Source organism: Juglans regia, chromosome 10 (genome assembly GCF_001411555.2).
Source record: "Juglans regia cultivar Chandler chromosome 10, Walnut 2.0, whole genome shotgun sequence".
In the NCBI taxonomy this organism is placed as follows: domain Eukaryota; kingdom Viridiplantae; phylum Streptophyta; class Magnoliopsida; order Fagales; family Juglandaceae; genus Juglans; species Juglans regia.
This window is the reverse complement of record NC_049910.1, coordinates 32070413-32088517: the sequence shown is the minus strand read 5'-3', so window position 1 is coordinate 32088517 and position 18105 is coordinate 32070413. Positions and strand designations below refer to the sequence as shown.

Sequence of the window (18105 nt, the reverse complement as noted above, 5' to 3'; positions counted from 1 at the left end):
TGTTAAGTGTTGGGATGAATTATCGAAAGGGACGGGTATCATGAAGAGTCATGCTAGCCGGGTTAAGAGAAGGTTGGTATCGGAGTATGGCCCTTGTCCTTACAAGCAGGTGATGAACATGTTATATGTTGGTCTTAGATGATAAAGGGGTAAGGTACATGTGTAATCTGGTTAGATACATGTGTCGGACGAATTCACCATATGTAATAAGTAATATGTCCTTAGCACAGTTACACGGTGCTTAAGCCTCAGAGTTGGCTTAAAGCCGTGTGGCTTGTATGGATGGGAATGAGGATTTAGGCCAGGTTTGGGAGGTGAGATGAGAATTTTGTGTTTTGTTTTAGTGTTTAAAATATTATGTTTTAGTATTATTACTGTATTGGAATTTGAAAATGTTGAATTGAGATTTGAAAAAGTTGAATTGTTTATTATATTTTGTATGAGGATTTGAAAAAGGTGTAATGATGAGATGAGATGAGAATTTTGTGTCTCACCCCACCCCCCAAACCTGCCTTAGTGTGAGCTAAGGTGCATGGAGGTAGTAATGGGTGTATTATCTAGGATTGGGATGCGTGATTCCATCGAACGGAATCATGCGTCGAATGTGGTTAGTAAGAAGAGTATGACGAAGGTCTTAGTGTCTTAATCCTAAGGTGAATCATGGGTTCACTTTAGTGGATGAGCACTCGAGGCAAGACCTTAAATTGGAAGATGTGGTGACTGTGTAGCTCTATTTCTAGTTTAAGTTTCTTATGCATTAGATGGAGAATGACGTTAAGGTTATGTGCATGTAGGTTGCCATCTGACACGCACATGAATGGAGTGCATGATATGCAAGTAGCATGGAGTCCAGGTAAGTGTTACGTTTATACTCTTCTAGAGTCTTCTAAAATTTAAAGAAACGAAAATGAAACGCTTTTCCTCACGATGCTTTACAAAAGGACATGAAAGACATTTTAGGAAAGAAAATGCTAATTGTTCAAAGGTATACGTATGTACAACCCTCCTTGGCAGCCCCTTTTTACGCAACAAAAATATTAATTGTACGCATGTGAATGGATGACTATATGCTATACCTATTGTATGTACTTTCTAAGAAAATCCATGAACTGATGAAAACGCACGAAAGACATGAAAACAGATACTTTTATGGATCCTACGAACCGACGCTTTCATGAGCACCATGAGGTGATGCTCATGGATGCCATGAAAGACGACGTTTAAGGTGATGCTTATGGACGCCATGAAAGACGACGTTAAGCTCATATATGTTTTTAAATGACGTTTTCCACTAACAAAATGTTAAATGAAGGATAAAGATGAAATGAACTGAAAAAGGAAAGACGATTTTCAGGCTTACGCCCCAAACGATGTTTTCTCATGAAAATAAATGTTTTCTCATGAAAGGACTGTTAAAGGAAAGAAAAAACTGAATGAAAGCTCCAGCTCTTTAGAGCTAACATGAATGAATGAATGAAAAGCAAGAAGGAAATTAAACATGAAATGTATGAAAATACGTAACGGCCACATGAATGAATGAAAAGGGTACCAATGAATGGGCAGATTGCAATGCAGGGGGTAAGTAGTACTGGAACTCTAACTGAAAAGGGATTCCCAACTTGTGGCCATGTGTGGAGTCCGGATCCAAAGGAAGACTACTAACCCTAAACACACGGGGCGTAATAGTGTGTTCTGGCCTATGAAAGTGACAAGAAGAATGTATGAATGCATGAACGCACGTATGCATGAACTTTTAAGAAATGAAGGCACTGACGAGAGACACGTTTTAAAAAAAGAAAGCCCCTTTTAAAAGAAAACCCCGTCGAATGATGTTTTCAAGTGAACGCACGTATGCATGAACGTACGACATTCTTGAAGAAATGAAGGCAATAACAGGGGAAACGTTCTATGAAAAGAAAGCACATTTTTAAAAGAAAATCCCTTTCAGTGATGTTTTCAAACGAACGCACGTCTGCATGCACGCATATACATATAGTATGTATGAATGATGAATGCATGAATGAAAACCTATGTTGTTATATTTTAACTGTATGAAGTAATGTTTAGGAGTCATCGACTCATTTTAGTTTTTATGCATGTCCCTCCCCCACAAGAACTGAATGATCAGGACGGACACGGCCCATGGGGAAGAGCACGGAAGTCTAGGCATGAGTATTAATTGTACGAGAGACCTTTTATTATAAGATTAATGTTTTTCGCTGTAAACCTCTTTTATTCTAAAGCACATTTTATTTTATAAACGTAGAATCTTGCACCCTAGGTATGCAAGTAAAAAGTTTTAAATTGAACGGTAATTCCCGTCGTCCTTTCTAAAAATATTTTATAAAAAGTCACACCACAAGGACGGGCATTACAGAGAGTCTCAAATGTGATTCGGTGAAAGGAAAAAAACGATTGCCTTTTAGACTAAATCGGGTAAACGGGTATTACCCGTTTAAAAAGAATCGGGTAATGGGTATTCCATTTCCGTTTCAGAGCACAAACAGATCGAGTCGGGTCTGGTTGGTAGTTCGGAAGGGTCTAGTGTGCGGCCTTTTTGTTCACCCCTACGAGTTTGTATCATTTAAAAATTGAGCCTAGTTTTGTGTTTGCGGATGGCTCATTTTATATTCGATTTGAGTTTGAATCGAGTCAAATTCGACCTGTCTATTGAGTAACTTGTTCATTTACAACCCTAGATGTAACCCTTCAAGTCATTGTGTTTCATTCTCCTCGTACTCTTTCTCTATCTCAATTTCTATTATATTATTAGAACTATTTTAGGCACGATCCTTTTTTTTTTTTTTTTTGATAATCAACAAACTTTCATACATAAGAAAACATTACGTAGCAAACTAATCAAACCAAAGTGCATGATTCAAAAAAGCTGGGGCCTGGTCCCCCCACATCTAGACATCAACTACATTCCATGCAAACCATGCCAAGCTATGAGCTATCCTATTTCCTTCCCTATAAACATGTTGAATATGCAAATCTGTAAAATGCTTCATTAGATCTTTAACATCCTTTATCAGATTACCATTTGATGAGGAAGACTCGTGACTAGCTTGTAGTTCTTGCACCAATACTAAACAGTCGGATTCTACCACCAACTTAAGAATCCCAAGTGGAAGAGAGAATTGTAGGCCTCTCAGTACAGCTAACAACTCAATTGTAACAGGCTCGTCAACAATATCCTCCTTCTTGGTTGTTGCCATGACCACTTGCCCATCTTCATTTCGTAGAACCACACCTATTCTAGCTTTTCCCACATCTGCAAACACTAGACCATCAAGATTTAGTTTTAAGAAACCTTGTGGAGGTGGTTTCCATTTACAAGTTTTTTCTCTTTCCATAGCACTAGAGGCTTTCAGCTGTATAAAGGTTTTGTGTAGAGATAGAGCATGATTAACTACTACCATAGGTTCAATCACAATTTTCTCCATCATCATCTTATTACGTCTGAACCATAAACTCCAACCAATTAGGAAGAACAAAGTAAAATCAACCTCATTCCCTCTTTCCAAAACAAACCTTACCTGGTCCAAGAAAGTTGCCTACTGCTGAACTTGTTGCAATAAAGGGAGACACTGCAACCATACCAGTCTAATATGAGAGCAAAAAAGAATAGCATGTGCCACATCCTTCCCACTTGCCTGACAAGAACAACACACATTAGCCACATCTATTCTTTTATGCCTCAAGTTAGTTAGCGTTGGTAGAATATTTTTACAAGCTTACGATCCAAAAATCTTGATTTTACTATGAACTTTTGTTTGCCATATACCCTTCTAAATTTGCTTACCAGCCATAAGAGAAGAGCTATCTCTGTTACCTTCAAAGTTCAAGTTTTGAATCAATCGATAGGCACTCTTCACAGTAAAGTTCCCACTTGATTCTTCATTCAAATCCACTTGTCCATATACTCAGTACTTGACAACCTTATCTGAAGAATCTTATCAGCGACATTTGGATCGATGAAAGATCTAACTTGACCTATATTCCGAAATCTGGTATCCTAGTCAATTAGTGAATCAATTGTTTCTTCCTCATGTTCCTCATTAACATAAATTCCATCGAGAGCTGGCTATAAACAGCTATGTCCTAGCACCCAAAAATCTTTCCAAATTTTAATATTCTCTCCCGTACCAACTCTCCATTGACAGCCTACCCTTAACCACTCTTTAGCTTCAATTATCCCTCTCCAAGCGTAAGAAAGGTTAGGACCCAACTTTGCTTGAAAGAAAGAGACATTTGGAAAGTATTTAGCTTTGTAGATTCTTTGGAGCAAAGAGTCATTATTTTGTAAAATCCGCCACCCTTGTTTTGCTAGCAAGGCCATGTTAAAGAAATGCAAGTTCTTGAAACCCATACCACCTCTAAATTTTGACATGCAAAGCCTTTGCCAACTCATCCAATGCACTTTCCTCTCATCCTCTTTTTAGCCCCACCAAAACCTAGCCATCAACCTCTCCAACTCTCTACACAAGCCCAATGGTAATTTAAAACAACTCATGGCATAAGTAGGGATGGATAATGCGATAGCTTTTATAAGAACTTCTCTTCCTCCTTGAGATAATAATTTTCCCTTCTAGCTCTGCAATTTAACCCAAACTTTTCTTTTAGTATCCTCAAAAGCTCTAGTTTTAGATCTCCCCACTAGGTTAGGCAAACCTAGATACTTATCATATTGCTGAAATGTTCTCACACCCCACAATGCAAGAATCTCTCTCTATCTCAACTCTGGAACATTTTTAGAAAAAACCATAGCAATTTTTGTTTTATTAACCATCTGACCTAAGGCTAACTCATACTGTTGTAACAGTTTCTAAATCTGAGATGTTGTTTGAGAATCCGCTTTACAGAAAATTAGGCTATCATCCGCGAACAAAAGGTGATTTACACTCGGGGCCCTTCTATATACTTTTATGCCTTTCACCATACTTCTCCTCTCAGCATCTTTTAGCAAAGCAATCAGCCCCTCAGCACATAAGAGAAAAAGGTAAGGGGATAAAGGGTCCCTTTGCCTAATACCTCTTGTAGGAATAATATGCCCTAGGGATTCACCATTCACCAAGATAAAAAAAAGAAACTGTTTGTACACATTCCATGACCAGCTTTATAAAAGATAATTTTTTCTAAAAATAGCCATTCCACCCTATCATATGCTTTACTCATATCCAATTTAAGAGACATATAACCTTTCCAGCCCATTCTCTTATGCCTCAAATAATTCACAAGCTCGTATGCAATCAACACATTATCAGTCATTAGTCTACCCCCAACAAAAGCAGATTGTGATTCAGATATAACATCAGGCAGTAGATTTTTCAACCTATTAACCATCACTTTAGAAACTAGCTTATACACAACGTTAGAAAGACATATAGGTCGGAAATCAGAAACCAACTCACAAGTCCTTTTCTTTGGAATTAAGCTAATTAAAGTATGATTAAGCGCTTTAGGGACCCTTCCCGAATTCAAAGTATGCAACACAGCTTGAGTCACTGAAGTTCCAACAATAGGCCAATATTTCTGGAAAAAGAGTGGAGACATACCGTAAGGTCCTAGAGCTTTTGTTGGATGCATTTGTTGGAGAGCAACCTTTACCTCCTCTGCTTCATATGGTCTAGTGAGCCGCTGGTTCATATCTGAATTGTTTCTTCTTTCTTCCTACAACAAAAGGATCCCTCAGATTCAATCCAGATAGGTAAATGGTCAGAATGTAGCCACCCCATGCTTCACCACCACTTGGGGAAACAAACCAAAGAAACTGTTGCTACCCAAGAAACGGTCGAGCCTCTCACTAATAGCTTCATCACCATCCCTTCCATTTGACCACATATACTTAGGTCCATGAAACCCCGCATCCCATAAAGAATAGTCCATCAATACTTCCCTAAATGTCTCTATTTGATTCTTAGGTCTTATTCGACCTCTCCTCTTTTCACTCATTTGCAGTACTTCATTAGAATCACCCCCCCCCAAATCCATGGTACATCATCATTAGCATGTAAATGACGTATCAAATCCCATGTGATAAATCTGTTTGTAGTATACGGATCCCCATTGATACCCACAAACCTCCATTCACGAGCATCTTCTTCTCTAACAAGAACATCAATGTGATTTATAGAAAAGGATTTTAATTGGACCAAAATATCCCCTTTCCACAACAATGCTAGCCCCCCACTCTTCCCTACACAATCCATAGTAAAGTAGGAATTAAAACCCAATTTATACTTACATGCCTCCATCTTCCGAGTCATCAACTTAGTCTCCTGAAGAAACACCATCGTGGGATCTTTGCTCGCGATTAGCTCACACAAAGCACGAATTCCCTGTGTGTCCCAAGCCCACGGGAATTCCAATATAATGTTTTCATGGCTTCCGGCAGAGGCTAGGGTGCAGGGCTGGACCCTAGCCTCTACCGATAGATCAATTCAGACCTCACGAAGGTGCTCATCCTCCTTCTCCATAAAAACCCTCAACTTCTGTCGCTATCCCCCCACTGGAAGAGACCCTTCATCGGGTGTTGCAGCTTTAGGTTTCGCACAAGGTCTGCTTGTAGGAGACGACTGAATTCTCCCCACAAAGGCTTTCCTTTTCCAACGAAGGCCCTCCTTACTTGTCGACCCTATATCCACCTGGGCCTCATTAATTGTTGCCCCCTCAGTAACTTGACTCTGTAAGCCCATATCTGGTTAGCCCACTTTCAACAAAGATGGCTCAATCAAAGAAGGAGGAACTGCCTTGAGTGGAACCCATGATTTGCACTCCAGTTCCTTCAACGACCCTTCCGAAATACCAGTGCGGAATCTCCCCTCAACGGATGCCACCATTTGCTTAGCATCTGCCGATAAATCAGCACATAACGGCTCCGGATTAACAGTTACAGCTAATGGAGTATTTTTTGATGCATCTTCCTCCAACACGGCCATGGCATTGTGGTGATCCGTAGGCTCGGGACTCTCCTCAATTGACGGCTGTAATACCATGCTCCTTCCTTCTTACGTATGCTTCTTCCTTCTTACGTACGCTTCTTTCTTTCTGACGTACGTTCCTTTCTTCTGACGTAGGCAAATTCCGAGGGCAGAAATTATGTGAATTGTCTGCCCTTCTATCTAGCGAATGCGAGACTCGTCATGCGTGCTGAACCATGATAGCGTGTTTCGAAAGATATCTTGTGACTTCTAGGGCACGCCCAATGTTTTAAATGTGCTATAAATATTTATAAGGAGTATTTCCAGTGTTATTGAATTAAGTTTGATTTTAAATACAACAATTATAATATTCTTGAAGAGCTCCAAAATATTATAATTGTCGGAAATCATTTTAATATCATTAATAAAATGATTTCAACTATTTTAGATATTATGAGATTTAAATTTTGTTGAAAGCTTTAATTAATTTAATGGTTTTATCCTCTTAAATATGTTAAGTGAGACTTCATCATTTTATTAATGATGAAGGTATATTATTTTGTTAATTAAAGTTAGTTTAAATATATTCTATCTTAATTCCTCTAAGTGCTTTTAATTAAGTTAACGTTTACGCATTTTCAAATCAGTATTTTAATCTCCCACCATTAGATCGTTTTGAGGATCCCAAGACGAATAGACTGGATTAAATACTCAACCCCTCTTCCTTCTCCTTCACTTTTCCCCAGCTATCTCTCTCTCTCCTCGCTCTCCCTCAAGCGTACACGGTACGCTGCTTCTCTCCCCAGCCAATTCCTCCACTGCCCAGCCCGGCGCCGCCGTGCGTCGGTGAGCTTCACCGCCCCTTCCACCGGCACCACCTCACTCAGGCGAGCCTCCTCACACCGGTCTCACTCTCTCACGCTCTCTCTTCGTCTCACTTGACCGTGCACAGCCCGAACGGGCTTCATGTTGTTGCACTGCCGTGCACCGTTCAACGTCGCCGCCACCTCCACGACAGCTTCCCCTCCCACTGGCCATCACCCTTCAGTGAGCTCGGCCTCCACCTCACAGCCACCTTCCTCCCATGCACATTCATGGCTCCTCCATGCCCGGGTTCATTGTGCACGCTCCTAGCGCCACCGTGCGCAGCCACTTTGGCCACCGGAACCGAGGCCCATAGCCTCCCTCCATTGCACGGGCCTCTCCTCTCACTCATGCACGGGTTCTCCTCCCTCCACCACCTTGGACTGCCGTGCCACCACCACCGAGCCTCCATGGCTCCACCAGCATCAGCCTCAGTCCAACCCTAAGCCTGAACCACCACTTTATGTGGTGGGTAGCCATTGCACGTGATAGATAGCCACTGCGCGTGGCTAATCGCCACTGTACACGGGTAGCTCCGTCGTGTTATGCTCCTCGCCGCCATCACAAGACCACCACGAGCCCTTCCAAGACCACACCTAGCTTTCTAAACACCCAAATAGCCACTATACGTGGCTAGCCGCCACGTACGACCCTTACGACATCTTCGACGGTGACAATCAATGAGCAACGTACGGGTTATCCCGTCGATGGTATAACCCTCTATCTCTCGTATTTATGTTAGATGTTGATTAGTTGATTAGGTTGTGGTCTATGCTGTTAGTATTATGGGGTTCGTTGTGTTGTATGGAGATGTGTTGTGCTGTGTAACGAAGTGTTGGGCTTATCTATGTGGTGCACTGTGAAGTGTTGGGCAGATTTGTGTAGTGTGGTGATGTGATGTGCTGTGTATGTGAAGTGTTGGGTGTAGCTGAGATGTGTGCTGTGAAGTGTTGTGGACTGTGCTGTGTTGTATGGTTGTGGAGTATGTGCTGTAATACTAACGTGGCATGTGGAGTGGGAACAGTACATGCTGAGTATACTCTGTGTGTGGCGTAGTGTGGGATAAGGAGAGTATATATAAAATATACACTCCTGACGTATTGTGGAATGGGAAGACTACACATGGAGTGTACTCCATGCGATGGAATGATGCACCATATGGTGTGTACGCCATAGTGGTGATGTGGCATAGTGCGTGTGAATGGAGTACATGTAGAGTGTATATACTCCATGTGGTGGAGTGATGTACCATAAGGCAGGTATGCCATAATAGTGATATGGCGTAACGTGTGTGAAGCGAGTACACGCGGAGTGTACTCCATGTGGTGGAATGATGCACCATATGGCGGGTATGCCATAGTGGTTACGTGGCGTAGTGCGTATGGGAGGAGTACATGCAGAATGTACTCCATGTGGTGGAGTAATGCACCATAAGGCAGGTATGCCATACTGGTGATGTGGCGTAACGTGTGTGAAGGGAGTATGCGCAGAGTGTACTCCATGTGGTGGAGTGATGCACCATATGGCAGGTATGCCATGGTGGTGATGTGGCGTAATGTGTGTAAAGGGAGTACACGTGGAGTGTACTCCATGTGGTGGAATGATGCACCATACGGCGGGTATGCAATAGTAGTGATGTGGCATAGTGTGTATGAAGGGAGTACATGCGAAATGTACTCCATGTGGTGGATTGATGCACCATATGGCTTGTACGCCATAGTGGTGATGTGGCACAGCATGTGAGAAGGGAGTATGCATGGAGTGTACTCCATGTGGTGAAGCGATACACCGTGTGGCATGTCGCGGAGATAAGGATGGTTGAGTGATGGTTGGGCGTAGGGCATGGTGAGTAGTGTCGGGAACTGTGGAACAGTGACCCGAAGTAATCATGGTGTAGTCTGTGGTCTGAGGTGATGGGTGTCACCATGAAGTTGACTCATGGCTAGAAGTACGGGTGAAGTAGCATAATAAGTGTAAGAGTACGCAGCGGAAGCATGACTGGGCAATGTCACGAAGTGACGTGAGTACTGGCAGTCATGCTTATGATGGGTGAAGTGTTAGAGTGTAAATGGCGTAAACAGGAATGTGACAAGATGTCACGATGTGTTAGGAGTACGTGAGGTACCGTACTCACGATGAGTTAAGAGTTAACGTAACAGGATGTTAGGTGACGCGACAAGGTCCCGGTGTAGCTTTGGAATGATCTCGAGCTGTATGACGTGACATAAGGCATAGTTGTAAACAGAGTCTTGTCGCATTAAGTGTTGGGATGAACTGTCAAAAGGGATGGATAGCATGAGGAATCATGCTAGCTGGGTTAAGAGAATGTTGGTATCAGAGTATGGCCCTTGTCCCTACGAGCAGGTGATCAACATGTTATTTGTTGATCTTAAGTGATAAATGGGTAAGGTACATGTGTAATCTGATGAGACACATGTGCCGGACAAATTCACCATATGTAATGGGTAATCTGTCCTAAGCATAGTTGCACGGTGCTTAAGCCTCAAAGTTGACTTAGAGCCGTGTGGCTTGTATGGATGGGAATGAGGAATAGTATGGTCTAAGATGCATGAAGATAGTGATGGGTGTACTGTCTAAGGATGAGATGCGTGACTTAGTCGGTCAGAGTCATGTGTCGGAATGTGGTTAATGAGAAGAGTAAGACAAAGATCCAAGTGTTTTAACCCTAAAGTAAATCATGGGTTCACTTTAGTGGATGAGCACTCGAGGCAAGACCTTGAGTTGGAAGATGTGGTGACTGTAATGGGTCCCCGAAGGTCTTGTCATTGTAAGGACACATACGAGCACGGGATAGAAGGAGAGTGTTCCAAGTGAAGCATAGTTCTATTTCTAGTTTAAGTTGCTTATGCATTAGATAGAGAATGACATTAAGATTATGTGTATGCATGTAGGTTACCATCTAACATGCACATGAATGGACTGTATGATATGCAAGTAGCATGGAGTCCAGGTAAGTATTACGTTCATACTCTTCTAGAAGTTTTCCAAGATAAAAGAAACGCTTTTCCTTAAAGATGCTTACGAAAAGAAATGAAAGACGTTTTACGAAAGAAAATGCTAAGTATTCAAAGGTATAAGTATGTACGGCCCCTCCTTGGCAGCCCCTGTTCACGCACCCAAAGTATTAATTGTATGCATGTGAATGGATGACTATACGGTGTATCTATTGTATGTATTTTCTAAGAAAATTCATGAACTGATATTTTATGATTGTGAAACGATGTTTTCTCATGAAAATGAATGTTTTCACAAAAGGCAAAGAATGACATGAGAACTGAGGCTTTCACGGATCCTACGAACCGACGCTTTTATGGATGCCACGAGGTGATGCTCGTGGATACCGTGAAATACGACGTTCAAGGTAATGCTTATGGATGTCGTGAGAGACGAAGTTCAAGCCCGTGTTTTAAGCGATGCTTTCCATGAAAATGAATGTTTTCTCATGAAAGGACTGTTAAAGAAAAGAAAGAACTGAATGAAAGCTCTAGCTTCTTAGAGCTGACATGAATGAATGAATGAAAAGCAAGAAAGACATGAAATCATGAAATGTATGAAAATATGTAACGGCTACATAAATGAATGAAAAGGATACCAATGAATGGACAGATTGCAATGCCGGGTAAGTAGTATTGGTAGTACACCCAGTGCTGCCCCTGACTGAAAAGGGATTCCCAACCCATGGCCAAGGGCGGAGTCCGGGTCCAAAGGGAGACCGCTAACCCCAACACACAGGGCGTAACAGTGTGTACTGGCCTATGAAATTGATAAGAAAGAATGGATGAATGCATGAACGTATGAATGCATGAATGCACGCATTCTTGAAGAAATGAAAGCACTGACAGGAGAAACGTTTACGAAAAGAAAGCCCATGTTCAAAAGAGAAAAACCCCGTCCAGTGACGTTTTCAAATGAATGCATGTAAGCACGTATGCATGCACGTATAGTATGTATGAATGGTGAATGCATGAATGAAAACCTATGTTGTTATATTTTAACTGTACGAAGTAATGCTTACGAGTCATCGACTCATTTTAGTTTTTATGCATGTCCCTCCCACCACAGGAACTGAACGATCATGACGGACACGGCCCATTGGGAAGAGCACGAAGTCTAGGCATGGGTTTTAATTGTATGAGAGACCTTTTATTGTAAAAATAATGTTTTCCGCTGTAAACCTCTTTTATTGTCAAAGCATATTTTATTTTATAAACGTAGAGTCTTACATCCTGGGTATGCAAGTAAAAAATTTTAAATCGAACGGTAATTCCCATCGTCTTCTCTAAAAATATTTATAAAAAGTCTCACCACAAGGACGAGCGTTACAATGGTGGTCAGCGGCCATTGGCCACCATTGGTTTACTTCCACGCCCACCTCCCCTCAGCCACTGTCCATATGGAAAAGGGGTTGTCTTTTCATCAAAATCTCGCACCTAATCACAGTCATTATATGCATGACCTAGCATTCCACAGATAAAACAAAAATCAGGCAGCCTTTCCTAAGAGAAGCGCACCCAGTAGGGTACTTGAGAACCAATACAGAGTTTCTTCCCTCACAACACGAATACGCATGAATTCATCTCAAGCAATTTCTCCATCTAGCAAGTCTATATCCTCTAAATGACCCAGTGATTTCCCAATCAACTCTACAACTTCGACACTGCGAGCAGCCAAGGGTCAATCGTGAACCCTGACCCAGAAAGATGCTATTGTTAATTGAAGTTGTTGAACATGTTGAAAACCATCAAAAGTCTTTACTAATACCAGTTGTTTACCAAAAGTCTACGGACCATGATGAACGACCCATTCCTTATCACACATCATCAAATTCTGCCAAGAGGAATTTTGAATCAAGTTCCTACATTTTCAAGCCTCTCGAAAGGCGCCAAACTCTTCAAAGCATCTGCTTGAAAGCCATCTGATTGTCATTAAGTAATGTTAGCAACTGCACAATCAATCACTTTTCTCCTCTCACTACAGTTTTTTGTACCAAATCAACATCAGCAACCATTGTCACCTGTTCCAATTTTATTAAAGAAGCCCTCCAACTCCTCCGCTATTAGGAATAATCAGTGAAGAAAACAAAGTGAACCCCTGCACTAGACAGCAGGAAGAAACCAAAACCTCTACTCGTAGGAGACACGATTATGTTTCGATTCTTAGACACGATCCCAAGAAATATCTCTTTGTACCATTTCCATACACCACGTGATGCCATTCTTCCTAATCCCAGTCCACCCTTATCCTTCTCTAATCACACCCACTTTTCACTCATCTAAGAGCATCCCCATCCGGTTCCTTAAAATTTTCTCTAAATTTTAGCTAAAAAGGACACTCCCTATAATTTTATCCTAAATTTTACTCATCTTCATAAAACCTTCTACATCTCATTCCCTATCCTTTCTCTATTCTATTAAAATAATATTCTTCTATTCTTTCTTTATTACTTTTTTCTCTCACTTCCATTTCCATTTTTAACTACTAACTATTTTGTCTTATTCTTTTTTTTTCAAATATCACATTTTATAAATACTTATACGATTTTTTTTCCAGATACAGTATTATTTTTCAATTCAATATCGATATTAAAAATAATAATTTTTTTAAATATGTGCATTTTTCGCTTATTGATGGTAAATATTTTGCAGAATAGTATAACGGTAATATTTTTAATTCGCTATGATTAGTACACACGCTTTGTCATTTATCCAACGGTAACTTTTTTTGTCTCTTCTCCAACGGTAACTTTTTTTGACTTTTCTCTAACGGTAACTTTTTTTGTATTTTCTCTAACGGTAACTTTTTTTGTCTTTTCTTCAACGTTAACATTTTTTGTCTTATATGTAACGGTAACTTTTTTCTCTATAAATACACATTTTACTTGCATTCACATTCTCAAAAATCCAAGTCTCATCTCTAACTCCCTTCATTAAATGGCTCGTTCTTTCTTTCGCAAATTACTTACATACTTGTCATCTGATGATGAGCTGGATGCTGTTATTAATGCCGAGGCTGATGAAGAGTCATCGAGACATCATGGCAATCGCCAACGTCGTAAGTTTATTCGGCGTGATCATATTCAAGGGCATGAGCGCCTTTTTCGTGACTATTTCTCAGAAAATCCAGTATATCCCTCAAATCTATTTCGAAGGAGATTTCGGATGAGTCGTCCCTTATTTCTCCGTATCCTAAATGAGGTAGAGGCTTACGAGCCCTACTTCGTCCAGAGAAGAGATAATGCCGGAAGACTTGGTTTATCTTCTATGCAAAAGATAACCGCAGCACTTAGAATGCTGGCCTATGGGGTTACTGGAGATTTTATGGATGAATACATACGTATTGGAGAAAGCACCGCAATGGAGAGTCTCAAAAAATTTTGCAAGACAATCGTAACTGTTTTTTCAGATGAATATTTGCGGTCTCCAAATGCCAATGATATTGCTCGATTGCTTGTTGTTGGTGAACAACGGGGATTCCCAGGAATGCTAGGAAGCATTGATTGCATGCATTGGAAGTGGAAAAATTGTCCCGCTGCCTGGAAAGGTATGTACTCTGGCCACATCCGTGAACCAACTATTATTTTAGAAGCAGTTGCTTCATATGATCTCTGGATATGGCATGCATTTTTTGGTATGCCCGGTTCACATAACGATATTAATGTGCTAGAGAGATATTTTATTTTTACGGAACTTGCCCAAGGGCGTGCTCCACCAGTCAATTACACAATCAATGGCAATGACTACACTATGGGGTACTACTTTGCCGATGGTATTTATCCCAAGTGGTCAACGTTTGTGAAGACGATTCCATCACCCCAAGGGAATAAGAAAAAAAACTTTGCCACAGCACAAGAATCTGCAAAAAAAGATGTCGAGCGTGCCTTCGGGGTACTTCAACAACGATTTGCAATCATTTGTGGACCTTCTCGATTATTCAAAGTCAATGACCTAATAAATATAATGAAAGCAAGCGTTATTCTACATAACATTATCATTGAGGATGAGCGTGATGATAGTCAGGGTTTGAACATGGAGTATGATCAACTTGATGATGATCTTCCAGAATTGTCGCGCAATCCAACTAACGAGTTTATCAACTTCATTCAGCGCCATCATGAAATTAGAGACAGCTCGGCACATCATCAACTACAAGCATATTTAATTGAACATCACTGGCAATTATATTCCCAACAATAGAAGAAAAGGTTGTATTAGATTCTCTATTTTATTATTAGTAACGACGGTGTATGAAAGTTTCTAGAATTTCCATTCCAAAAAACATGTTTGGTTGAAGAACATGCTCAAAAGTTATTGTAATATTTTCATTATCTGTAATAGTTTAAGGATTTGTAATGTCGAGTTTCAATCAAGCAACATCTATCCATGTTAGACTAAAATTCAACGACCACGTTTTCCATCTTCTTAATAAAACTTTACAAATGTTGTCAAATTATATAATACAATAAATGCATAAAAGTGTCACAAGCGAGTGGTACATAATATACATAGTCTAATTAATACTGAATAAAGGTTTAGTTACAAATAATAACAAATGCCTCAATCTGAGGATGCATTGCGTCGCGCCAATATCTCTCTTTGAAGTTGCTGGGAATATACTTTCTGAACTTCATTTAACGTACTGACATCGAGCAACATTATGCGCTCCTCTCTCTCCAACCGGGCGATTTCCAGTTTCTCCGCCTCCAACCTTAATCTCTCGTCCTCTTGTCTACATTTATTTCCCTCCATTTCTCGTTCATATGCCATCTTCTCAACCTTGAGTCGGAAAAATTCTTTCTCCTGAGCACGTGACTCCTCTAGGAGACTATATCTTTTCTTGCTGAGCTCCACAAGCTCATCTGAGGCCCTGCCTTGGGCCTTACGTTTTCCTTTCTCAGCTTTTCTCCCTATTGGCCTATCCAATTCGATGACATCATTACTTTCCAGATTCTCGCCCTCTGTACCACCCACTGAATCAATGGGTGAATTAGTTGCCACTGCTGATGTACGCGAATATGTAGGGGACATCGTCGACCTTCGCTTTGTCCCATCCTTTGTGCAACGCTGATTCCATTTCGGCTGGTCCTTCAATAGCTGCCAACAATGCTCGAACTGAAAAGTCATTTTCTCAAGCGATTGGTACATGACCTTCGCTTTCTCAAACTTCAAATTCAAAATGAAAATCAAATAATTAACCACCCTATTAAAGATAAAGGAAACATAAGACTAGCTTTATAATGATATTTAAGTGTTGTCAATAATAAATAAGTGGATGCTTATACCTTATCTTGCTCAGTCATGCCACTTTGATTCAGCCCTTCAACTTGAGTGAGTTTAGTACAAAATTTGTTCGTCGCCTTTTGAATGGCAGACCACCGATGTATTAAGGACCCAACACTCCGCTCATTTGTACTTTCTTTATAATCATTGAAGTTTTGACTAACTTTTTCCCAAAGTTGGGCATGTTTTTGATCCGTTCCTTGGATGGCATCAATGCTACTATTCAGCCATGTGGAGACAAGTAACTTGTCTTCTTCGGGGGTGAAGTTTGCACCCCTAGCTGATTTTCTTTGAGAGGGAGGCTGTACTTGGGGCGGGGGTGGAGAGTCATCCAAAGTCATGGGATGTTCACCTTGACCAACATAAATGTGGTCAAGTTCAGGCTCCTGATTCAGGAGGCTGGTGAAGAACATATGTCCATGCTCTTCTGAGTCCATCTCTAAAAATTTTTAAACATGGAAATGTGGTACACATATTAGAAAATTTTTAACTACATTTGCAAGTGATTTTGGTAGCTGGCTCAAGAATCCTATGGCAACGTATGACCACACTTGGCACCCTCCCTCACATGGCTGCAACAATCGCTTGCCACTCTTTATTGGCCATTTGGGTTACCATGCCATGGAGGTGTGTGCGAAGTGTTCCATCACCATTTTTAGATTTTTTCATCATCACAGCCGAGAGGTCAAGACAACTCAAACCAATAACATAATTAGTTTGCAAACGTTTTAATAAGAGCATTCTCATCCACTTCCCTAAACACTTGTGTGTTTTAAATATGGCTCAGAATGGTTTACAAAATTTACATCATGTGTGAGACACGAGCCCAATATCAAATGGCTGTAAAACCTTACCCAAACCCCACGTGCCTTTTGTGAAAAATATTACAAACTGCAAAATGGTAATTCAGGTGAGGATTACCCGGCCATCATAATGGGGCCCACTAACACTTATGAATTACCCCACTAAACACCATCATCATAGCCTAATAGTAGACATGCAGCCCCCTCCCTCCCCCACAAGTAATAATTATTCATCAGTACCAAACACTGCAAAGGTCCCAATAGCACAGACCAATTCACAGCCGAGGGGTTAGAGAAGGAAAATCCAGTACTAAGCAGCAAGCAAAATGCAAAAGAACATAAAAACAGATATGCATTTTGTCAAACCAATAGAGCTCAGTCCATGAGAACAATAATTAAAGAGACCACATTGGCTCAAACCAGCAAACACAAGGCACAAACAAGTCCAAACTGGTTGACTTGAATCACTTATTTTACTGCTTCAAACAAGTCCAAACACAGACTACATTGATAATAACTTCTCACGTTATTATCAAACTGCTTCAAAACCAAAAAAGCCTCATAATAAGCTCTATTATCATCAACTCAACATATAGATCAACCAACTCAGAAAAGTCCCATTCTCTATACGTTAGTCCAAATCAAAATACTTCATATTCAGAAATGGAGTTCAAAATGGAGTTCCTCTTAGTCCGAATCAAAATACTTGACAAACATGCTCAAAAATTCTGATGAATACAACATCAAACATGTTCCTAACTTTACATCATCTGAATTGCACAGAAAATATGTTTTCACCAAAAAATTTCAACTTCATTCAACTATACGAGAACGCTGCACACAGAGTATTCCATTTGAAAACTAAAACCCAATAGAACCAAGCAAGACTCGTCAAACTCAAAGAAATCTAATCTGGACAGATCTGAAGAGAATCGCAAAAGGAAATAAAGTAAAAAATTATCATAAGAAAAAACAAATTTCATGGAAACAACGAGTGAAAACAGAAATTAGAGAGGATATTACTTGAAGAACCGAAACCCAGATGGGGAAATGGGTTTCAGAGAATGTAATCAACCGATTAAAAATCCTCAGCCAAACAAGAAAAACTACATCAAGAGGAGATAATGATTCATGATTTCGCACAGCTTTTGAGCTCAATGGATTTTGACAAAACCTCCCGCAAACGATATGTGCGACCCGCTTTTGCGAAAACAAAAA

At 40.5% G+C, this 18105-nt stretch overlaps 2 protein-coding genes across 2 annotated transcripts; one reads left to right on the top strand and one right to left on the bottom strand.

Moving 5' to 3' along the window:
* The first annotated feature begins 13738 nt into the window (after positions 1-13738).
* Positions 13739-15001, top strand: LOC108979641. Its single transcript, XM_035695242.1, has 2 exons — positions 13739-14283; positions 14497-15001. Exons 1-2 carry the CDS (start codon positions 13739-13741, stop codon positions 14999-15001), a joined length of 1050 nt encoding a protein of 349 aa, XP_035551135.1.
* Positions 15002-15361: 360 nt separating this feature from the next.
* LOC109004830 (kinesin-related protein 3-like) lies at positions 15362-16521 on the bottom strand. The gene is made up of 2 exons (XM_035695241.1): positions 16087-16521; positions 15362-15967 (listed from the first exon to the last, which is right to left on the bottom strand). The coding sequence occupies exons 1-2, from the start codon at positions 16519-16521 to the stop codon at positions 15362-15364; spliced, it is 1041 nt and encodes a 346-aa protein (XP_035551134.1).
* Between the last annotated feature and the right edge of the window lie 1584 nt (positions 16522-18105).